The sequence below is a fragment of the Moschus berezovskii genome, chromosome 20 (assembly GCF_049115385.1).
Source record: "Moschus berezovskii isolate FMDL1 chromosome 20, NW_MosBer_1.0, whole genome shotgun sequence".
Taxonomy (NCBI): domain Eukaryota; kingdom Metazoa; phylum Chordata; class Mammalia; order Artiodactyla; family Moschidae; genus Moschus; species Moschus berezovskii.
Window position 1 is genome coordinate 29,790,651 of NC_142479.1, and position 25,596 is coordinate 29,816,246.

A 25,596-nucleotide genomic window follows, 5' to 3' on the forward strand; every position below is an offset into this window, starting at 1 on the left:
AATGCCTTATAGATCCTCAGTATTTCCTAAATGAAAGGTCAGGTATGGGCTAAACCATGTTAACTATCCAACCTTAATTCTTCTGCTTAGGCTCGGCATCATTTAACTTCTTCAGTGATTATCCAGCCATAGCAATTCCTAACTTCAATCATCTTTAGAGTTCTGTTTAGAGCCAGGTTCTCGCCCTGTAATGCCGACCCCACCCCCCACCTTAGAATGGGCTTTTAAAAGTCACACATACTACTCACCAGCTCAAAGTCTTTCAATGACTTCCACCAGACTAAAATTCAAACCATCATCTGTGATTGGCCTACCTACTTCTCCAGTCTCCACAAACACCCTCCCAACCCACCACTCCCACTTCATTTTTTGTTTCTCCAAGAGGCTAAGTTTTCCCATCTGTTTCTGCACCTATTGTTCCTTCTGCCTGTAACACTCACCCAAAACTTTTTTCCAAGGGCTGGCTTCCTAAACCCTAAGCTCCAAGGTCCCTTTGGGGATTTATCTCCTGTCTACCTGTATATAGGAGAGTATCCAAGCATATAACAGGCATTCATAAGCCTTTATTGAAGTTTTAGGTTTTCAATAACTGCCTATACCAAGACCCTAACTCTGCCATTTCCACTGGTCTGGTAGACATGGCTAAGTTTTGTTACAGCAACTTTTGTCACAAGCCTAGGAAAATTATTACCATCACTTCTGAGAAGCTAACTTACTCAAGGTCAAGTTAGCTACTACTAAATGATGGAGATGGATGGTACTGTAAGGTTTAATTTTATGCTTACAGTCTAAACCACTATGCTACTTCTGGCTCCATCTACTTGTTCAACCTAACCACCACCAATTACTCCATACCCACAGTATTAAAATTTATTTACCATTTAAATACTTTCTTCCAATAAACATTCCATATTTAGTAACTGTGGATTCCATTTCCCAAGGCACACCAAAACCTGTTCAGGACAGCTGATGTGTATAATTCATTCTCAGTATAATCTGTTCTGGATAAAACTTAATAAATAGGGCTCAGACAAGTATCATTAATTAAGAAATGAAAAATTTTATTAATCTTTTAAACAACAGACACTCAAATGTTAATGGTCAGTCATTACCTTGGAATAAAGAGACTTGCTTTTAATAATGCAGAAGCAAAAATCCTTCCACCTTTAGATGAAGATCCAACCCAAAACTTGTTTCAGATATGAAAATAAAGCACCATTTTTCAAATAGTAGTTCTGGCTTTTTCAAAGCCTTGCAAACACTTCCAGACAAACTCAAGAGGGGAGGAAAAAAAAACACAAGGCTTTTTGTGAGCTCCAATTATATGGTTCCACACACGAACGAACATCTAGGAACATCTCTCCCATCCAAACCCTACTAGTAGGCTAAAATGTAATATAAACACTATAAATGTGGTCATCCATTTCATTTTTATTATGCTCTAGCTTCCAAGTGGTATGTCAAGATGACAAAACGCACTATTACTTACGCAAGAAAGCTTTAATTTAAAAATACCCACCCACCTCCCCCCGCCCTGCAAATCCCAGTGTTAATTGCTAGTGTCTTTCTTTTTTGATTAGTTTTAAAAGTCAGTAAAAATTCTAAGCTAGTATTTAATTACAACTTTTAAATCAGTAAGTTCATTTACTTACGTTAAAAATTATGCTACCAGTCAAAAGTTGTTTAGCTAGACCATTTAATCATATACCTGGACTAGCATTTATCCTCCTTTGTTTTGTTTAGGTTCTTACCATCACATCCCTTGTATGACTTGCTCTTCTTTACTTCCCTCCTTGCCAGTACAATGCTGGAGTGAAGCCTGGAGACAGAATGGAGGGAACCCACCTATTCTCCCCACCCCTCTGAGATCTTGTACCATATATCACAAAATGCTATATCACTTTGGAAAGAAGCATAGTGTTCAGATGTAAATCACCTTCCCTGCTATAGCAATTCAATGTTTTCACTTGAATCTCCATTTACCCTCTTTTTAGTAAGAGCAGTGGTGTACCAGGGAGGAGATTCCAAAATCTCACCACCTTTCTCTCTTAATTTAAAAAACACTACTTTCCTGAAAATCCACTGTTGCCTTAAGTAACATTTTACTATTATACAATGATTCCCACAATACTCCAGAAAGAGCACAAAGATTTCACTCCCATTTTTGATCAGTTGCCTATTATTTGTCAGATCTAACTGGAGCTAAAAGAACAGAAGCCTTAAAGTAAACAGGGTTTTAAGATGGGGACATTTAAATAATTCTTCCTTGAAGATATTCTTTACCCGCCACTTATTTCTACTCTGAAAAAAGTTTGAAATATGAAATTAGTAAAGCACCGTAAAAATAAAAACAAACGAGACAAAGGAGTAAGGTACCTTTCAATTTAATCAGTGTGCACACACATTTGTAAAAATGCTAGGTACATTAAGTCGCAAAGGATATTCAAGAATTCTTGTTCATGTCTAGATATTACCTTAAACCATGGAAATTTAGCTGTTTATTCAAATATTACATGCATTTAAAGTTACATACTTACCAAATTTTCAGCATCTGCTTTTCCTTGCTAGGAAAGGACAGAGTTCCTTAGAAATATACTTCACTTTAAATCTTAAAGACATCAATTGAGGGTGAACACTTTGTTTAGTGCTTATCTAGAACAATACATCACCATTATCACATACTCAGATATCAATTTTCAGGTTTTAGAAGACTATCACTCTTCATACTACACAGCAAGAGTTGCCTCTTTATTACTGACTTACAAAGATCACAGCAGGAAAAACAATTTGAAAACATCCTTAGCATATATTGACATTAGCTAGGATGTGACTAAAAGCTAAAGGGGAAAAAAAAAATCCATGTGTTACAATGATTAAACAGGGATCAAGTAATTAGAAATATACTCAGGCTAATTTCCACTGGTATTCACAGTCCCAGAAATCAGTATTCCAACCAAAGCTTTTCATGCAAGGTTAGAATGATTTACGAGTATATTTGAAATTTTCAAGCTTCACTCAGAGGCTTCTGTGTAAGCAATTAGTCTGCATGACCATTTTGGGCAAACTTTCCTTAACTCTACTCTCAGTTAACAGCTCAGGAATCGCTGGACAGACAGAAATTCTGGTCTTTAAACTTTATACCTATGTAAAATGGCAATCAAAACCACTGAGAAAAAAATTTTCTGTCAACTACAAAAAAATCTGTAAAAGACTTTTCTTAAATGTTGGTTTTGAGCAAAAATATTTTTCCTATCTCACCAAAAGGAAATAATTTACATGTTAAAAGTTTCTGCAGTTATAGTCTAGTAAGTGAAGGTCAGAAAAAAAGTGAGCCCCAATTATCAGGAACTGTGAGGAAGTCAAATAATCACCTTAACATTCTTGATTCAGATAATAGTTGAAGAACTCAGAAACTCAAAAACTGCCATCAGTGTCCAACTTTAGAAAAACAGTATTATATGGAAGTACAAAAATAGTAAGTACTCACCAGCAAAGCAGCTTTAAAGAGATGGTTTTAAGGAAAACCATTTCCACTGTATCTACACCATTTCTTATACAGATTAAACTGTGAAAGGCAATGAAACTTAAGCCCTTTGGCAATTTTATATATAAAAAACCAAGTGAATATCTTATAAAAAATATTATCAGTTGATAAATTAAGGTCATTAAAACACTTAACTGAAAACATGACTTCCATAGAAACATTGAGATGATCTGTTTTCAGTGGCTCATCACCACCCCAGTTTAATAAGAATAAAAGGTCAGCTAGTTTTATGAACAGACTGTCCCATATTATACAACTTTACACTTAAGGTGAAGAGGAAGCCATAGAGACTGGAGAATGGTTCAGGATTGGGTAAACTAAATTGTACACTTTCTTCTTCTCTCCTCAGTATTTAAAATTTTTATCAACATAAAAGCATAATATTTAAAGCTTAAAGGAAATCTTTGAAGGATGGTTCGACAGTGAATCCTGGTAGAACTAATGAAACTAACAAAAACTTTAATATAACTTTCGTAACAGATATGTCCTCACTGCCTCTCAAAAGGAACACACAAAGAAACCTGTCTAGATTTCTTGATAGTCAGTGTTCATTTGGTAATTAAAATATTACTTAGTTCAAAATAAAACGAACCCACAATGGTGGTGCATCAACAGGTTATAGTGTACAAAAAAGATGAACAAAATCAGTTCTTAATTACAGCAAAAGTTGCTAAAAACATGTAAGATCAAAAAAGGTATTAAAAAACGTTTTCTAGCTTATGATTGCACGCCATTTATCACTGCTAGAGGTGAGGAAACGTGACTTTTTGTCTGTTAATTCATACTGTAGAAAGTTAAAAAAGTATGAGTTCCACCACAGGAGTGGCTGAAGCAGGAGACCCTGAAGCCAAACACCTGCACTCTATATACCAACATGAGCATACAGCCAATTGAAACTTCCACTGTCTTCTTCCTACGTACAATTTATCTATTTAGGTTCAATCATAACCAGGTAATAAAGGAGCAGTATTACACCTTTATTACAACTAACGTGAGCAAACCTAGAGCTACTTTGGCCCAAATATTGTGTGTGAAAGTGTCCAATGGACCTCTATTAGTCATACTCACATTTAATAACTGCACAGCTTTCTTCCTTGTGTGGGTTATATGGATATGTTTGAAAAAAATAGGAACATCAGGTACTTACAGATTAAACTAACCTGTACTGGCAGGGCTGTGGGATTTTTCTTCTCTACCAGTAAGTAGCAAATGCTGAAATTCTGCTGCTAGTTAACAAAAACACAAATTGTATTAAACTGAGGAGTTCAATTCAGTTTAAAAAGTCAATGCGCATAAAATTTCCTCAGAGTCTGACATTAATACAGTTAAAATTTTTTTTTCCCTAAGTCTTAAAAAATTACCTTATGTTGGCTATTAAATTTAGAGTGATCTTATGAGAATGAGTTAGTAATACTGTATATCTCTTGGATACATCTCAATTTTAATAAACTATTTTGGTATGTGTACTATAAAAACACGGGTTACTCTAAAAGGGTAAACTTGAGTATTTTAAGATTCAACTTTTAAAATACTTGACTTCATTTCCTTATACTGAAGATTTTCAATTTTAAGAACCTGGGCAGAAAAGTAAATTCTACTGCTTCTCCTACAAGCTAATAACTAAAAGGGAAGGCTCTGTTCAACAACTAAAATGTCTCATTTTTCTAACTCAAACTTCCAGAAACTTTCGTAACTCTTTCCTTGGTCCACTTGTGTACTTAAGCAGCCCTGTTTTATTAATCGAAACTGGGAAATGATGCAGCAAATCGTTTATTTTCATCTTTGATCACAACTATTTATGAATAAAATGTTAACAAGCTACATTATAATAAATGATTTAGTGAAACCTTTCATAATGAATGTAAACCAAGGCCAGAATGCTGTCACTTTTCGTTACATTTATGGTTCTTAAAAAGTCTAACAACACTATACAATAGCTTCTCCCAAATAATCACTACTGGTCTGTGTGTAGTAAGCTGGGTAAACAACATTCTTCATTTTTATCCAACTTGGGCATCAGTGAATTTCATTGCCAGTTCCTTATACTTGAACAAAAACTGAACATACAATTAAACCAAAACAAAACATACAATTATTAACCATAATAATGGTTAAAAAACAAAACCCAGACACAGTAAGAATGCCAAAAGGCCTGGAAAATTCCAATAAAGGACTTCACCCTTTTTATACACAAAGCATTATAAAAACCCCTGACCCAATACAGCACATTACTGAAGCTGTGCTGTATCACAACTTTACATAGCACTACAATATTTGGAATTAATGGCTGGGATCCAAGTAATCAATTGTTAGAACAGTTTACTCACATGTATTTTCTCTACAGTTGACAAAAATTACAATACACAAACATATTTTCATAATAAAGCTGGTGATTATTTGCCTCCTGAAGAATCTAACTATGAATCAGTCTTCATTTACAATACTATGTTCAATTTGTGTCAAATAGAAATAAATAATTCAAACTAGCTTCAGTGAAGATTGACTTTGGGTCTCCAATTTCTACCTTAAAATGACTTCTATATCCTGACTAGTATAATTTCCCCTGAGAATACATGAGATTAATTAAGTTTAAAGAGAGAGGGTTCAATAATTTCAAACTAGTGAGAGTTTCAAACTATTCTTTTTTGAGTTCGGAAGAAAATGAAAGGCTTTTATGGCCAAATTACTGTGCAAAAGTGTATAAAACCTAGGTCAGGAAAAACAATGCCTATAAAAAGGCAATTCTTCTCCAAGCCTTACTGAAGTATCTAGTTTCTTTTAAAAACTGTATTTTCCAACACAAGTAAAAACATGAAAACACTTGGAAATATTGGAGATATTTTAACCACAAAATTGTGAATATCCAATATGTGCAGAACACTATAGGTAGCTTATTTTGCCAAGAAATCACACAGAAATGTTCGATGATTTATATGCTATAAAAACAAATGGTTATTTATTAAAATGATTCAGATAACAGAAAATAAAATATTGAGAAAAAAGGTTAAGAGGAGTAACCTACACTAATATTCAAATCATGAGGATTGCAAGCAGAAGTATAACTGGGATGTTTACTTACAAAACTCTGCCTTATAGTCAATAGTCTTATAATGAATCCTTTCTTTTAGAAGACTTCCATAAAAGAGTAAGAGAGAACCAGTTTCATTTTGGAATAACATACAAAAGTTATTCAATATGGTAGATAAATACCACCTTAAAAAAAAAGACATACCTGATTTACACAAATTTTAGGTTACATGTTTCCTACTTTGAAAAAAATCTCATAACCAACACAAGTGTCAGTTTAAACAAAATTTTATCTCAGAAAGTGACTTCAACATTTCCTTTCTGTAATTTACCAAGTTTTACCAGTGGACATGATAGACACCTGAAAGTTAAGTAATTCTTAAAATTGTTATTTGTCTGAATCACAGAACTACAGAGCTCAAAGAACGAACCTACATCTTACCACCTTCAATAAATTATGTCACCCTTAGAAAATCCCTCCCACCCCAGCACTCAAATATTTAAGAGTATATTTCAATTATAATTATTTCAATGATCACTATTAGAATTGGGACAAGCAACTTCACTCTTGAATATTTCAATATATTGGGGCAATGGTGGCTGTAACAGAAAGCACCTCCAACTAAGGAGTCTTAAAAGGTGCAATTATTGAGCAGGGAGTAAAATATTCCAACAGAATTTTTTTGTGGTGACACATTCTTTTTCCAAACATTGTTATCTTCTTTCCATGATTCAGTTACAGAGAAAAAGCATATGTTCTAGTTACAGACGTGAAAATTTGGAATTCATTGAATGTGTATTTCTTTACACTTCCAAGAATTAAAACCACATAGAAACACAAGCCTGAGTTTGCTAATACGTTAACTGTTATTGTTCAGAGGAAAATGCTATCTGCATTGAACGATGGCTTTAACACAGGAAGGAACAAAAGTAATCCAAGTTAAGGTTTGGGCCTCTCTTCCAGTTCCCCCTTTACTTGCCCCCTACAACATATACACATAAATACTTTTCTTAACCAAATAAAAGCAATTTTTGGTTGGAAACATACATAGATGCTTTTCCTGTGTGCATATTGCATCAAATATTGCTCAGTAAAGATAAAAATGAAACTCAAAATAATCATTCCAAAATCACACTTCAATATACTAACTTTACTATGTGATACAATTTCAGTTTGACTGCTTGAAAATAATCCACCCATACTGTAAGTCGTAATACTCAAACCTTTTTTATACCAAATGTGTAGTGTATACGCATACATACCACACATACAAACCATCTTCCCACTTTTCACAGGGCTCTACATTAACATTTGCTCTAATGTGGTGAGATTTATATATATTAAAAATCACAAGCATTTCCAGATGGCCTTTCAACCTTCAATGCATAACTTTGGTATTAAAAAAAGCAGATTTCACTATCCAGGGGCATGTCTAATGATTAAACTTATCCTTGAGGTTAAATTTAATAGTTTGAGGAGAAAATAACCAGTCAGATTTTCCTAAAAAGTGAAAGGAAAAATTTGAATGAAACATATCAGGCCTCCAAATCAAGAATGTCATATTTTGTCAATTTACTAAAGTTCAATATAAGTAATACCAGCTTTACTGAGGCTGTTAAGTATTATGTAACACAAATTACATATCAAATATATTATTAACACCACAGTCAAACGTGAATATTAATATAGAGCCTTCTCTGCCAAAAGAGTATAAAAACCCTAAATTTAATTAAATTTAGGGGCCTTCACCAAACTTGCTGCAAGTTTGGGGACATGAATATCCAACAGCCATAAAGCTGTGAAAGCCCCTATAAGGAATAAAATAAATCCCACTTGCCTCAGACTGAACAGGGCAACACTGAGACTCAGCCTCAGCCTGTCCTATGGCAGGGCTATAGGAAGAAGAAAATTTTAATTTTAGAAAAACATTACCCAATTAATTTAAAAGACATGCATTAAAAAAAAATCCCAATGATCAAGCAAGCATAGGAAAAAAGGAGTAGCTCTTTAAAAAAAAAATCTATTGTCCACTGTAATTCCATTCTGAGTCCATACTTTTATTGGGACTCTCCCCCACCCCCACAAATAACTAAATTTAATTAAACTGAGTTTAAGTTCAATTATGTAACTTGATCAGTGGAATAGGAGGGCTCAAAGAATATTTACCCCATTTCTAATTGGTAAATGTGTGAGAGATTGCTAAGACAGTAAGCATTCAAGTCAAATGATATTCCAGCAGTCACTCAAAAGTTGATCCTCACCTGCTGGCCTTGTTACTGTCATACAGCAGTAAAAGCTACATGATAGAAACTAGTGCCAGACAAAAATGGTGGTTCTTTTTTTATCAAGTGGTGACAATGGATGTATGCTAGAGGCCAAAGCTGGCGGTCTCATTAATCTCACAACCTCCTAAATTATGTTAATCACAATGCCTGCTTGTACATAACTGGGTCCCCAAAGCTGTCTTCTGTGAGGGCAGATGAAGTTTACTTAAACTGAACTCCATCCATTATTTAAGAAAGTTAAGTCAAAGAGTTAAAATTACTTCAACATAATTTGTTCCACTCATTACTGAACCATAATATGGACCCCAGAAGCAGTTAGGTAAAAGGTATGTTCTAGAAGCTTATTATGCTCTGATGCATGCACAAATTACACATTAAATATACCAAATGGGCACCATCTGAGCCATATACATAGAAACAAAGAGATGATGTGCCTAAGTGCTGTGCATAACATTCTAAAGTAACTTCTAATTAGAATTCTACCCCTTATTCAAAAGTAGTAGTGTTTTCTCCTTATGGATCTCAGAAAGCAACCTCAATTTATTGGTTCTCTTTGCATTAAATGCAAATGAAGCTTTGCAAAATTTTTGAAACATTACTAACTCATTTTTACCCTCTTCCTGCCTCCTCTGCCCCATTGCTATCATTCATTCCTGGTTTGTTGATAACTCTGTACATGAAATGCTTGGGAGACATTTGGTTTGGGAAAACATTTCCTATTTAATAATTCTAAATTTAAATTATGCCATCTTGACCTTAAAGATTCTCAACACAGGTCTTTCTTTGGCATTATGATATACGTACTGCCATATCTAAAAAGTATATGATAATTCCAAAGCTATCTAGGTAGAAGGTGCTTGTTAAGAAAAGGGGTAGAGAAAGAAATGCTTTCCTGGTGATAAATAGCACAGGAACTATACCACCACTGGAGCAAAACAAATGGCACTCAGCTTTGTAATACTTAGTGTTTTCTTTAAATCAATGACTTTACTTGTCACTTATATACAGACTCTTTTATGATAATTAAAACATCCTTTAGTATTTTGTTACATAGTTAAGCTTTTTTTCCTTAAACAGAACTTCAGATTCTGTCTGATACCTACACCTCCACATAAGGTTATAGAGAAACCTGATTTTCTTAGCTGTCTTAACTTTATATCGAGGAAAACTAAACTTGAGTTCATAATATTAATTAATTATACTTTGTACAGGTCATTTAATACTTAAATAATCATAAAAGTATTCTACAAAAGATTTAAAAATAGATGACAAAAAGTGGTCAACAAGCTATTATGAGACTTGCAACACAAGATACTGAATAACAGCAGTTATCTCTACAGAAAAGTTCTCCATAGAACAGTATTAACATGCAAATTTCCAAGGATGAAAAGGTTAACAGCAAAAAGCCATTTAGGCTTAATAACAGAAGGCAGCCATTTAATTAAAGAAATAATGAAATCTTCCAGGAACATAATAAAAAATTTCAAATTCATCTGTTAACCATCTTAACAGAGGCACATTTAGATTCTCAATAATTACACTTAGAATACATACCAGTCATTAACAGCACAAAAGGCTATAACTGCATGCACCTAAGCTTCTAGAATTTTGCACCTGAAAAGCTTCTGAGGTCCACTCAGTACCGCAGTTTCAAATATAATCAAAAGGAAATGAATGGGTCTGGCACTAGGCTCTAAACATCAGCAGCAGGAAGAAGGGAATATTAGGATTTACATTTTAAGTCTTTATGATATCTAACATGTACTGACACCAAGGGGGTAGAAAGGTGACACATATAAAGATTTCATACTCATATAATGACCCATATATATATATCTCTAAGTTTTCTGTCAACTGAAGGATTAACATACAATTCCACATATACTGTCCAGTTAAAAACATGCAACTAACGTACAACCTACAATTCAATGACAGAATCCAATGATATATCAAAATTGCATTGGTAACTACGAATTTTATTATGTGGACATCTACTCTGGCATGCATTTGTACAAACCTTTCAGGCAGTGGTCCACAGCTGGGTTATGAATAAAAAGGCATAAATTTTTCTCTCATTTTATTACAATGAAGTTTAACAGTACAGAAAAGTCACATGACCTTGGAGGGTCAGATTTCTTAAACCCTGCAACATGAGGAACTCTAAATACATTAAATATTGTTACACATTCAGACTTCCAATGTACAGGTACTTGGAGACAGTTACAGCCCTCACCAAGCTAGGTTGGGGACATGAAGTCCAACAGCATCTGAAATGCTGTGAAGGCATAACTTTACAAATAGCAATGTAAGCTTACAGAACTTGCCTTTATTAAGGTGGTATGTTCATGTAATTCCAGCGCCTTCACAATATAACGAACCAAATTTACTATACTTCACTTCTAAAAACCTAGATGAAACATGAAAAAGAAGCCATACAGTATAAATTGCAACTTCAGGAAAAGTTCCTGCTTTATTATTCCAAATAAATTTTCCCATGTAAAATAAATGTCCAATAGTTCCTGGTATGTGGGAAGATAATGTTTTTGTTAAAGTCACAATGACGCCTTATTGACGGAAGCTTGGCTATATAAACAGCACAAGTTGAGAAAAGGTTTAATCTCCAAACCTATTAGACTGGATGAAGTAACATCAGTAACGGCCACCTTGCGACATTACAGGAGGTCTCATTCCCATCGGAGGTCGAGGAGGCCCACCTTGGTAAGGGGGCACCATTGGAGGTCCTTGCCCATACGGTGGCATAGCACCAGGAAGGTAACCTGGCATGCCTTGATGATGACCACCATACTGACCTAAAAAAGACATTTAAAACACAAAAAAATAGATTCAGTCTGTGTACCGTACTTTTAAATGTAATGTATTTTGCATATAAATTTGTTTTATGTGTATACTCAGAAAAGCCACTAATAAAAAAACGTAAAAAAGAGGAATACCATGAGGTGGCATTGGGGGTCTCATTCCTTGTTGCTGTGGGATGCCTGGCTGCGGTGGCATCATACCTCCAATTGGTCCAACAGGTGGATTACCAATGGGAGCCTGTCCTGGTCGAGGAAGATTACGTTGATATTTAGGTAACTGTGCTCTTCTCTCTTCCTAGGAATAAAAACATGTGAGATGTGAAACACATGAACACAGAGAGTTGTTAAGCATAAAGGCAAGTATCTAAAGTCTCTATAGTCATTTTTAAATGTACTTTAACATTCCAATTACTTTCACAATACAAATCAATCCAACTACTTAAAACCTTGATGCCTTAAAAGAATATCACCTATTTTTTATATTTGAAGTATGTTATGTTTGAACAACTTTCCAGGAATTAGAAATTGCTTCAGCAAGAAACTGTGTAATGAAGGTGTATGTACAGTAAGCAATCTGCAGATTTTATCTCACACTTAAGTGCTTCTTCAATTCATTTACAAGTTGATGCCCAACTAAACTAATTTTTAAGAGTAAGAACCCAACTCACTACCTTCTTTTAGACATAGTGTAAGGGGAGGGGGAATGGGTCTAAGATCAAAATATGCAATATTTACTTTGTTTTGTGAAGTTAGAATGGTAAAATCACTTGGCATTCAATCAGATCGTAAGACCATTGGTACACAAATTAAAACTTTTTCAAATGAAAAAGTTGCTACAATAGTACTCATTCAAACTCTGCTAGTAAAAAACTGTAAACAACTTACCAGTGATATATCCTCATCTGGATGGATCAACTTACTGGTTGCACTGGTTGTGGTAAGTGTAGCAGGCTTACTTGTTATGGAAGCTGCTGGTTTAGCTGCAGTGCTATTTGTTGTACTAGTGGTTGAAGCTGTAGACTGTGTATATGCAGGGAATGTAGGCTTTGGTGGTTCTGTAGTTGTTGCAGGGGTACTATTTAAGGGCTTGAAATCTGTACCAACAGGTCCCTGGACAGCTGCCTGAGCCTGTAAAACAATCTTTCATCAATAAAACCTCAAAACTGAATGTATCTACTACCAATTTAACTTAAAAACAATACACTAACATTCAATAAGGAACAAAATTTTAAATGAAAACTAAGTTAACATCATGATTAATCCACAAAATTTAAGATAACATGTAATACTGAAAGATGCTGAATCAAAGCACATCTAAGAAACGGCAGGGGAAACAAGAAACAAGACTTCTTATGTAATTTCTCAGACAGCATGTCTCCTCACCAAAAATTACTTAATTTACGAAGCTTTGTATTGTTCCTAATTGATGAAATACTGTATTGTATCATGAAATAGCATATGTTCAATTTTCATTACTCTAAATTATTTTTTAAAAATTGATCTACCAAACAAAAAAATAAAAGTCAAATTATAGAATACAAAAAAATGTTTGCATAAATTTCAGTTACTAAGTCTACCATAAACAATTATCAATGGTGACACATTAAAGATATGGCCTTCAGAAGTACTCTTTATATAGTAATACAATGTCCGCTCAATTTAACGTCTGTATGATTATGATGGACAAAAGGGTTCAATAGAGCTTTTAAGTATAAAGTTACCAGTAATAAACTTGCTACTTTCTGTAACACTATGCATCTGAAACATGTAAACTAGGCCAATTTCTGGAACCAAATGCAGAGTACTAAATTTCCTTACGTTATATGTGATGCATTAAACAGCATAAAACAAAATAGCTTAATCATGCATCAAGCTAACCATTGGCCAGTATAATGCACTTACTGCTTACATGCTTTTAACCCTTTAGAGCCATAGGAGTTTGGGGTACATTTTTTTCTATTAGTATGTGGTTCAAATTTTCAAATACCATTGATTTATAAGTCATTAATTATATTTTAAAAAAATTAAATAATATATTTTTGGAAAAAGATTTAGTTTTAAAGTAGGGTCCAAAGGGTTAAGTTATAAAGCCATTTTAACAACTTTAAACTGCAACTTCCTGCGTACTTGTGCTGTGCTAGGAAACAGAGCTTTAGAAGATGCAGACAGACTTTCTGAATTGGATGAAGCTGTACTTGAGCTTGTTACAGGTGTCCCCATCTGTAGCATAAAAGAAAGGAAACAATGAAAAGTCTCCATACAAATGGGTGAAAATAAGCCACGTGGTAGACTTTTTTTTCCAGTATAGACTGCATTTCTGTAAATGCAAAATACAATGCAATCAAAACTGTTTTATATAGAGAGGTAGGCAGTTAATGCATTTACAATAAACAGAGTGACAGTATGAGCTTCAAAAAAACTTTAATTCTATATCAATAAATCTAATTAACCAGTTTTTTCTTCTACCTAAACCTAAGGTGTTCTGCACTATGGTATTTCAAAACTGATACCTTAAACTGAGAATTATGATACATTACTTCCATTCTCTCAGTAACAATATTGGCCAAAAGTTTAATAACATCTCTCAAAAAGATGATCACCCCCAACCTCAAAAACATAAGTTAATATACTTTAAAAGGCACTTAAAAAGTAATGCTTGTTAATTTAGCAACTACAAACAGGAAAAAGTTGAAAAAAGAAAACATCTAATGGATCATTTTAAGGTGAACAATAAAGAACGTAACATGCATCCTGATCTTTTGAATTCTGAATGAATTAAATACACCTGCCTAATTCAGAGTGAAACTGGGTTAACAACCATTACATACATACTACATATAATCTTTTGCTTCTGAGTTCTGGGGAGGGGTAAAAAAAGACAAGTAGGAAATACCAGTGTGACTAGGTCAAAATCCATTAAATGATGCCCTTCCTAGAACAGTGCAACATTGTTTAACAATTCTAGATTAAAGGAAGAGCCCAAATATAATTTGCCAGGGTTTTAGGATTTTACACTTTTGTCTTTGGTTTCATTCTACCCAGAGCTCATTATGTAAAAGAGTTCGGAACATTTTTATTTAAGCTCTCAGAAATTAAATTTTCATTTCTAATAAAATGAAGAGTAACCAGCATTAACTACTATGAAAAAACAACCATACAACACTATTCTCTGGTTTCACTTAATCTTTTATGAGAAAATCAATGTGTGCAAACACAGGAGAGAATAGGTCACTCCTTAGTACAGTTAATAAATTATACTAAAAAGATTAGGAAATACTTAAATAACCTATGACAAACTGAAGGATTTCAGTAAACTGCACTTTGCCTTTAAATATTAATGCACTCCTTTTTTCAAGAATTTCACCTTACCTGTCCCGCACTGGGGAAAAGAGGCTTAGTAACTGGAGGCTGCGGAGCTGGAACTGTTGCTGTTGGTGCAGGTGGTCTGTTAAGAATACCTGGAGCTGAAACAGCCTGTGCTTGAGTCATTGGAGGAATTCCAGGACGTGGAACAGGAGGGGGCATACCTGCAGAGAATTAAAAAAATTCGTAGCCAATTAAAAAAAAAACAAAACAAAACCCTATACTGTAAAATTACTAACTCTTGACTGCTGAACTCAAAGAGGCCCAGAGAACCTAGGCATTTGCCACTTGGAACAATTCTGCCTCCAACTTTCTATATGACTTTGTTTCTCTTTAAAATTTTTAGATGGTTAAGATACCACGAGAAAACCTGTATACGGGCAGAGCAACAATTAGGCCTATTGATATTACTAATGCAATAAAATTTTCAAACATATAGAAATTATTTCAATCATCTAATAGATGTTTCCACAACTCTAATGCAAACTGCAGTAAAAACTATTAATAGGTCATATACCCATAAAAATTATTCCACAAACGAAGTTACTCCTTTAAATACTTTAATACATATATTTTCCTAATGCACCGCTAGCTGTTCTTTCAAGTGCGTCAAAGTAACTCAAAACTTTTACTGACTTCCCATTAGCAAATGAATACAGGTTATTTTTCTTTATTCTTTTAAAGGTCTAAAGTTATCTCAGATCATAATGTAAGTGAAGTTGTTGCCTAAAAATTAATGGTTGTACTAGCTATGATTCAAATTTTGCTGCTGCTTTATTTTTCCTGTTCCTTTTATACTATCACTTGAGTACATGTGAATCTGTGACGTGACAGATTGCAAATCAAACATGCTAAGATTAAAAAACTAGGCAACAGATCGAGAGTCTCATGAAAACCTCTGGGGCACACTTATTTCCTGGGCTAACCAAATCCCATCCCCTCACATTATAGACTAAAAAGTCAAGATATTTTATTAATTTGCAGGATTCCTTGTAACCAGGGGGTCCATTAGACCTTTTCCTGGCAAATGATATCTAAGAGGCTAAAAGAGCTTCTAGGAAAGTTACTTTGCCATAAAGTAAAAGAAATAGAAGCATCCTTTCTTGCCTGAGTCATCTTGGAACTACTGAGTAACATGTCTGAGGAACAAAAGCTAAGGTTGACAAAACAGCAAATTTAAGAAAGTATGAGTTCTTGTTATCACCATAGTCACCAAATCTACCACTTAGGGTTGGATTTTTCTGTTACTTGCTAAGGGTCTCCATTACTTGTCTAAAATGTTCCTAATACATAACCACTCTTAAGTCACAAGCTCAGTGACTCATTCTGGTTGCTTTGATGACTACTATTTAAAAAACAAAACAAAAATAAAAAGCACATTTCTCACAGTAATTTTAAAAGGAGTTACTAACCTATAGAAAATTTAATTTCACATTGTACCAACACTCATAAATCTGTTACTCAAAATACTTAAGAATAAAACATGCCTATCATATTAAAAAGGAAATTGTCTAACATTTCATACCTGGTGGCATACCAGGCATCAGAGGTGGTATTCCCGGTCCAGGTGGCATCATTCCACCCATTGGCATCATTCTATTAGAAAGCAAATTTCAAGAGACAACTAAAGTTAATTAACAGCGTAAAACACTAGAAAATATTCTAGCAAAAAGCCTGAAACAACAATAAAGACTTGAATTTGACCTCTAATATTGAAATCTATCAAAGTGAAAGAAACAACACGCTAAAAACAATCCTATCAAAATAAATCCCCTAAAACCCAGCAAACTCTCTGGTTTACCAATAGAATGGGGGGAAAAAAATTCAGTGTCTGTTAAAAGAACATTTTAATACATTTAAAGTTATTGAGAACAAATATTTTACTCTTCTTAAAAACAAGAGGCCTTATCTAAAATGTGTAACTGGAAAACAAATCACTTTGTCTCACTTGGAATATATCCACAGAATATAAATTAAAAGACAAAAACAAAACCAAAATACCTTCCCCCTTAAAAAGAACCCTCCATTTTAGAGCTGTCAGATTTTTTTCAAAAAGAAAAAACACTAAGTGTATTCTGTGGAGTGAAGATTTCTTTTTCTGGGAATGCGCACACATAAACTACCATCAAAATGAAAGATAACCAAAACTAAACTCACAGTCTCTACTTTTTATGTAGAAAGTTCTTAATACTAAACCAGGACTTAAAAACATAACCCATATTTATTTTCCTTTCCTTAGAAGAGCTCACCTTCAAATATCAGTGTCCAATTCACTTAAAAAATTACAAGTTCTGTGAATTTTTGATTTAGGATTCTTAAAGAGAATAACTTCTATATATAGGTTTTATTAAAGAAAATTCAATTACTTTCCATAATAGAGCATGTAATTTCACATAAGAACATACTCTTTCTTAAATATCAACCCCCTCTACTAAGTCTCATAACTTTCAGCAGTTTGGGGAAAACAGCTGCACAATTAGAAAATGATTTATGTGGGTCTATTACTATTTCCTCAGATGTTTTTTAGTTCCCTCCTTTTAAGAGATCTGTGTCAGTTTGCAAATTTTAGAAGTTTTAGTGAGGAAGGTTAGAAAAGTTTTGAAGTCAACTGAATAGATACCATTAAACACACAAAAAAAATGACATTATGATTATACCTCCTGAATTACATTATGAATGAGATGCTTACATGTTTTCACCGCAAAATGACTGGGTGTATTTTCTCTGATGATGCAATCTGTGAAAATGTATGACAAAATCAAAATCTAACTGTGATTTTCAAAATACAGTGGGAAAGTGTATTGTATACCTTTCACATCCAACAATATTTTTAAGTAAAAGTGATGAGCACGGGCACCTCATATTCATTTTATTCTTGAAGATTTGACAAATCATTTACAGAGTTTGCTTCTGTCACAACTACAAAGTGTCATGGACAGTTCTGAATCTCAAAAACTCAAATCTACAACCAACTACTTTAATTACATCAGATGCAATTAAAGCAGATGGCTGCCTACATTTATCCTAAAACCCAAAAATATATCCTCTCCAGAAGTAAATTTATACTCCTTAAATTTATTAGTAGATTTCTTTATTAGATAAGTTTAATAATTAATAGAGCCCATACCTTTTAGAAGCAAAAAAACCAAAAAAATCCCACAAAGTAACATTTAATTGATGTAAACACCCAAGCGAAAGATCACTACTAGGTACCAGCTCACAAGTCAATTAAAAGAGTTTTCTTACCCAGGTGGCATTCCTGGCATAACTGGTGGCATTCCTGGCATCAGAGGAGGAACACCTGGCATTAATGGAGGTATGCCTATAAATAAGAATTTTCACCAAAAAGAAAACACAAAAAGTTAAGAGGGAAAAATTAAACACTTTTAGTCTGTATCAATGAAGACCTGAGAATGTTAAATTGTAAGAGGCCTTAGGTGCTACCTGGAGGCATTCCTGGTGCTCCTGGAACCGGTGGTAGTCCTGGTTGTGCCATTGGGGGGATATATCCTTGCTGAGGCTGAACAGGCTGTGGCTGAAATGAAGTCGAAGCCGCAGAGTCATCATCATCGTACTCATCAGAATCATCTTGCTGCTTCTTTTTTTGACTCTCTGCTAAGAAAGGTTCAATTAATTTTTCTCATAGAGTAAAAAAAAGAAAAAGAAAGCAAGTTTAAGACATTCAACATTTAAAAACTTTATTTCAGTGCAACTAGCTCTTGAGATTTTTTTGTGCAAAAAAAATTCGGCCAACAGTGTTCTTTACTCTTCGAATGGTTTTCGATCTGTATTAAGCAAGAAGGTTAACATCTTCTCCCTATTCTATGGCAGGCAAAAATCATTTTCCTAAATCAGCTATACTTTACAAAACAAGCTTCCTATTTCACTCCAAAAGGTAAATTATGACAAAGCAGTCTGACCTCCCTGTAACACTTCTCAAAATAAAACATTTCTTAGGTAATTAAGAAGATTCTATCATTTGGATAGGAAAGGGCTGCAAATACCAACTCAAATATAATACTAAAAATTTACAATTTTCAATTTACAAATTTATAAATTTATAAATTTACAATTTACAAATTTCATAAATCTAAACATGGTACCTTCATTTTTAAAGGCCTTAACACTTGCTAAATCTACCTGGAATTCAGTTATGAGCAAAAAAATAATGTATGAAATTATCCAAACAGTACTATGTATACAAAATAAAATCTATTAATTTCAAACATAAGAAAAAAAACCCTCAAAATTGTGGAATTCTGAATAGATCTAATGTGCTGTGCTATGCTTAGTCGCTATTTGCGACCCCATGGACTGTAGCCTGCTAGGCTCCTCTGTCCATGGGGATTCTCCACATAAGAATACTGGAGTGGTTGCCATGCCCTCCTCCAGGGGATCTTCCCAACCCAGGGACCAAACCCAGGTCTCCTGCATCGCAGGCAGATTCTTCGCTGTCTGAGCCACCAGGGAAGCCCAAATAGATCTAATACCAACCATTAAATTTATACTTGAAAATAGTAAAAATACTCCCATTAGTGAAGCTTTATTAAGAATTTATTAAGCATATATCTCAGTATTTACCTTGTGTTTTTTGTTCAAGAAGTCGTCTTCTTTCATCCATATCCTTTTCTGGAATACCTTCCATACCATATATTTCCAACTCTATGTCTGTTCTCCCAGGTATTGCATTTGGTACTGCATCTATTGTCTCTTTATGCACCTAAAATTAAAAAACAAACAAATCCACACAAACAAAACGCAAGCCTACCATTAGCCTCATGAAAGTCTTTTTTAAAAAGGAATTTTAAATTACTCATAGACCATTTAGTATAAAGGTTAAGAATAACTGGTTATACAGTGAGACTGAATTCAACCCCCCAGCTTTTGAGAGTTTGGGCAAATCATTCGACCTAAGCCTCAGTTTACTTCACCTAATTTAGTACCTAACTTCTCAGGTTATTTTTAAGATTTTAAAAAAAAAAAAAAACCTGTATATAAAAAACACTTGGCAATGTGTAGTTTATAATCTTGTTTGAATTATTAGTAATGAAGTAACAGTACTACTCAAATCAGGGAAGTTTTAAGTCTGACTTAAGTAATGCTTATGAAGCCTTATTAGACTATCAGAATAAAGTAAAATTTCCAATGATGTACTTGACAAGCTAGTAATTACAAACTATAAAAATGCCATTTACAATTAGTATTACCCACAACTAATGAGTCACCTAAGGAGCTTAACACTGCCACAGCAGAGAACCTATCACTGTCTCTAAATGTATTTGGTTGATCACAAAAAGAAGTTCTTAAGATGTGTTATTGCCTAACACTGAGAATTCAGGACGTTTTTTCACTGTATGGTCTTTGCTAGATCAAACATTTCTAACCCTCAGTGAGTAACTTCTGCCAATATGGTAAAACCCTGGTCAGTGGTTCCTTCAGCAAAATGTTCTAACTTAGGTTAAAGGAAGTCAAAGTAGTTTGCCTAGACCATTGGCTTCAACTGGAAGCTTATCAGAAATGCAAATTCTCAGGGCACATCTAAGTCCTACTGAATCAGAAGTACAACCATGAATCTAAGCCTTCAAGGTGATTCCTTTGCACGTTCAAGTTTGAGAACCACTTTTATAGGGTAAGGGTAATGACTTCGATACAGCTGTCCAAGTAACACATTTACACATTTTTATTTTCCTTTAAGACTCTTTTACAGACAGAAGAAAGGTAAAGAAAACTGTCTTTACTTCCTAGAGGAGTATCTCAAAGATTTTAAAAACTGAAATGCAAATCAAATTTAGAAGTTATCTTATTATGATTAAAAGATCCATGAATAAAGCTACTCAATAAATGATGTAATCATTTCCCCCCAAGTTTTTTAGAATGTTACTTTTCTTGATGATGAACATGAGGTCACCTCTATGTTCTTTAAAGAAATATAGCTACAACCACAGACACAGTAACTAGTTTTCATTACGCTTCTAAGTGATGAGGGGAAAAAGCATCTTTTATCTATAAAAACTGGAGCATGTGTCTGATTTAACTGCCATGCCTATGTCACAGGCTGCTACAAGAATATATAAATAGAAAATTTCAATTAAAGACATTACTAAAAGTTTATCAACTAATCTCCTTCCAGCTTTCATTACATTTCTTTGCTCTTCTCTTATGGTACAACTCCCTGAAACAGTGCCTCTCTCTTCCCTCTCATTTTCTCTTGCCAGCACTCCAATCAGCCTTTCATCTTGTTCATCCTAGAAAAGCACTCCTGGCAAGTAATCAATGACCTCTACTTTGATCAAACCAATCTTCGTCCTGTGCTTTCTTGACCTACCACTAGCTTTGCTTTAACTATTTCCTTAAAACACCTCAGTTGGCTTCCAGGGCACTAGTCTCTTGGTTTTCCTACCTTTTAAATCTTGACTGGTTTATTTTAATCATCTGACCTCTAAATGCTGGGAGACACCCAAAGTGGAGTCCTTGCACCTCTTTTCTGTCTATACTCCCTAAGGACATCTAGTATCATGGCTTAAAATAGCCATCCTTATAGTGTATCCTCCCATTCTTCTTTTTCAGCTCCAACTTCTCTAAACTGTAGACCTGTAGATTCAACTGTTTATATGCCATCTCCATCTGGATATTCAATAAGACCTTCTCAACACTAAAATACTCAAAATTAACATAAGATGATCTAGTATTCTCACCTCTAAGCCTATTCTTGCCACAGCTTTCTACACATCAGTGGTCATCCCTTGGTATTGAGGAGGAACTAGTTCCAGGACTATCCGCCTCATACCAAGGATGCTCAAGTCCCTTACATAAAATGGCACAGTACAGTCACCCTCCAGTATCCGTGGATTTCTGTATTCAAGGGTTCAATCAACAGACTCCCAACTGTGGTTGGCTGAATCCACAGTGCTACCAAAATACTAAGGACCAATTGACTACCACTGTATTCAACTCACTTTTCACACTGCTCAAGCCAAAAACCTTCAGATCATCCTCCACCCCCTCACTTTCTCCCGTTCCACATCTAACCCATCAACAAATTCTTATCTGTCCCCATCACCTCTTGCCTCCAATACTCCTAAAGCGGACTTACTGCACTCTACAGTCTACTCTCAACCTTACAGCGAAAATGACCCAAAGTACACCAAAGCATGTTACACTTTAATTAAAACCTCCCATTTCATTCAGACTTAAAGAAATACAGCAGCCAACAAGATCTCCTATATAAAGTAGCACATTGCTGCTCTTCCCTCAATATAGGATAATACTCCCCATGTAACAGTTTTTCATTTGCTGTTCCCTGCAATCTCTCCCTCACCCTCTTGGATCTCTGTTCAGATGTCAGCTTGTCATTCAGGCCTTTACTCTCTTATGGCCCTCCGCTACTCCCCTCTACCTAGTTTTAGTTCTCTATCATGTATCAGCATAAGACTAAGTAAACATTTATAGGTTGTTTTTTTCCTCCACAATGCTAATCTAAACTTCACAAAAATGACTATCTTATTCACTGCTATATATATGGGGTTTCAAACATTGTACAATGCTGTCTCACATAAATGGTAAAGTCCTACATCTGTACTATACAAGTCATCCACCAGTCACATGTGACTAAGCAATGGAAATGTGGCTATAATGCGACTGAGGATTTCAACTTTTCATTTTTTAATTTCTTTTTAAATTGTCACGGGTAACTAGTGACTGGGTTTCCCTCACGGCTCAGCAGCAAAGAATCTGCCTGCAATGAAGGTGGCAACCTACCCCAGCATTTCTGCCTGAGAAATTGCAAGGATGGAGGAGCCTGGCAGGCTACAGTCCACGGAGTCAAAGAGAGTCAGACAGGATTTAGCGACTAACAACCAGTGATTGCCACAATGGAAAACTGTGGATGTAGCAGGCGATTATATTTCTGAATGGATTTTAAATTACTGATTGGCTTGATAGAAGTGAGAAAGATCTACAAAACCTCATTTTTAAGCTTTGGGAAGCAATAATCTTGTTTTAATTTACCTCCCTGCCTCCTACCAACAGTAATTTCCAATGGGGATTCCTTCATCTCACGCCTCTCTAGGGTCCAATTACGCAAAAATCCAGGCAATTCTATGACTGGCAAAGTAGAAGAAATGTTGAATAAAACACATCTTCAAAAATAAAACTAGATCTTCAGCAGTATACATTATAAATGTAGTTTCATTTCATTAGAAATAAAAAAAACCTAAGTTTTAAATGAAACACAATGCTACCCTTCCATGGAATAAAGGGTGGAACTAAACTTAGCCCCAGGCAGGCAACAGATTTTAACAAATCCTTCAATGGCAGAGTAACGGCAGTTAATTACATACTAATTCTTACAGGAGTAGAACTGGTCAGATTGACTACAAAATTTAAATCAATGATCTTTGTTTTCTTGCCCAAGTATTGAGGAAATATTTTGTGATTTCAGCTTGTCATGTATCTAACCTAGGATTAAAATATCAATAACTTAAAAGGTAAACACTAATAAAAATTCTTTAAACATAGAAAATCAATCGTTTATCTTCTCCATGGCTAAACAACCTTTTTTTTTTTTTTTAAATTAACTGGTCATCTTATCCAATCATTTGAAATGAACAAAAACAAAAAAAACACCCTTGGGTTTCAAAAAGAAATTCAAGGTTTTCCCTCCATGTTGTTTCCAAACTACAAGAGAGTAAAATTAAGAGAAGAAAACTCCTTACCTGCATGCAATGAATAGCTAAGCCAGGTCCTGTATACAATTTCTTATGACATATATGGCATTTAAAATGCTTTGCTTTTTGGTGCTGTATAAGGATCTTCTCATCATCAAAATCTCTATTACAATACCTGGTCACTATTGTTAAGGTACAAAAATATAACACAATAACATTACTTATAGAAAACAAATATGCAATTCAAGAGAACACTATTTACCACCTAACATTAAAAATGGGGAACAGCTAAAATCAAAACTGCTGCTGCTGCTGCTGCTAAGTCACTTCAGTCGTGTCCGACTCTGTGTGACCCCATAGACAAAAACTACTTTGTATAAACTCTGCTTTTAGCATTATATAACTAGAAATAAACCTGCCACTAATTTTGTAATTTTCAATGTCCCGGAAGCCCACAATCTCTCTTCACCAACCCTAAACACATGTCCGTAGGCAATATAGTTTGGCAAATTTCAGCGTCTACCAGATTTATGCGCAATTAACTTTTGTTCAATCTCTCAACATTTACAAACGTACGTTGTTAATTGCAAGGGATCAATGTTTATTAAAAAAAAAGTTTATATCGACAGAATTTCAGGGATTAAGTAGAACATAAAAATAATCAGATTAAGAATTTACACTTATAATTTAACACTAATTTGGAATCTGAAAATAAGTTCACTGCGAGTAAAAGTAACCATTTCCTATAAAAATCGATAAAGTTCCCTGCAATTTCGAATTTATGTTGCCAAAGGTTTCAGTTAAACTCACAGAAGAGTTATGTTACCGAGAATTAACTAGATTTTCCTAAAAGCACTTTAACAAAACTTGTAACCATTTTTCAACTATTACAAAAATAAATTCAGTTCTGTAGCAAAGCCTTTTTAGGTATTTAAGACAATAAATAAAAACAACTAGAACGTAGTTTATAAACGTTTCCGGGGAAAAAAAAAAAAGACGCCACGTTTTATTCCTAAGATGCATTTTTTCACTCGTAGAAAGCTAGGTAGAAAGATAAGTAACCCCACCCTGTTACTTCTCGAAGATTAAGGCGCCAGAGGGCGAGACGCGCAGGCTAGCTCTCTCCCCTACCCCCGCAATAAAAAGGAGGGAAGTGGGGGGGGGGGTGTCGAAAGAAATCAGCGTTGACTAACAGAAGCCTTTACGAAACCACTGATTCTACCAAAAAAAAAGTGGGTGACAGACTCCGGAAGCTCTCTCCTAATCCTCCAGAGTCAATCAGCGTATTATACTCGTCCCTTTGTTGAATCGTCACCAAAACAACGGAGTGTGGCAGAAGAGTCTTCAGAGGACTCTGTCCTTGGTGATGGGGTCCAAGCCGCCTCAGGGGGTCAACGCTCGCACCAAAGCAAGAACCTCCTGAGTTACTAAGTCCCACGACCAACAATTGCCAGAGCCTCTCGCCCCAAGGCCCCTACTTTCTGACAAGTCTTCCCAAATTCAAGTCCAACCACCAAACCACCGACCTCGAGGCCTAGATCCCACTCTCCGCCATAGGCCGAAGCCAGGCCTCTCCTACCCAGTCACCACTAACCGGCGCCCCCGCTTGGCCCCGACTTCAAACCGACAAAGGATACCAGCACCACGGCTTCAGCTGCTTCTTCTTCTTGCGACCCATAACTGCGCTCTACCGACAAAAAGAGATGAAAACAAACAGGAAAAAACGACGTGAAGAATAGCTCACTCTTCCGACCCAACCGCCACCACCGCGTCCCACAGGAAACATCCACAAAATGGCCGACGCCTTCGCTCGCTGCTCTGTCTCCCGTTAGGCTCTGCGGCCGGAGGCGGTGCCAAGCAGGGCGGGTCACGTGACGCAGGCCTCCGCCCAAGT

At 35.1% G+C, this 25,596-nt stretch overlaps 1 protein-coding gene across 8 annotated transcripts; it reads right to left on the bottom strand.

Moving 5' to 3' along the window:
* Positions 1-1,040: 1,040 nt before the first annotated feature.
* ZNF207 (zinc finger protein 207) lies at positions 1,041-25,526 on the bottom strand. 8 transcript variants are annotated; one of them, XR_016035466.1, is made up of 13 exons: positions 25,340-25,525; positions 23,751-23,877; positions 19,618-19,756; positions 18,481-18,651; positions 18,283-18,358; positions 17,726-17,773; positions 16,562-16,632; positions 15,043-15,200; positions 13,801-13,893; positions 12,559-12,801; positions 11,809-11,968; positions 8,410-11,667; positions 1,041-4,767 (listed from the first exon to the last, which is right to left on the bottom strand). XR_016035466.1 is itself a non-coding variant. In XM_055401269.2 (12 exons), the coding sequence occupies exons 1-12, from the start codon at positions 25,378-25,380 to the stop codon at positions 11,507-11,509; spliced, it is 1,485 nt and encodes a 494-aa protein (XP_055257244.1). In that variant the 5' UTR covers positions 25,381-25,525; the 3' UTR covers positions 1,041-11,506. The 8 variants fall into 8 exon arrangements, 6 of the variants coding, with proteins under 6 accessions (XP_055257244.1, XP_055257234.1, XP_055257249.1 ...); XR_016035465.1 differs by having other exon boundaries at positions 1,041-4,770; XM_055401269.2 differs by having other exon boundaries at positions 1,041-11,667; positions 18,481-18,648.
* Positions 25,527-25,596: the final 70 nt, after the last annotated feature.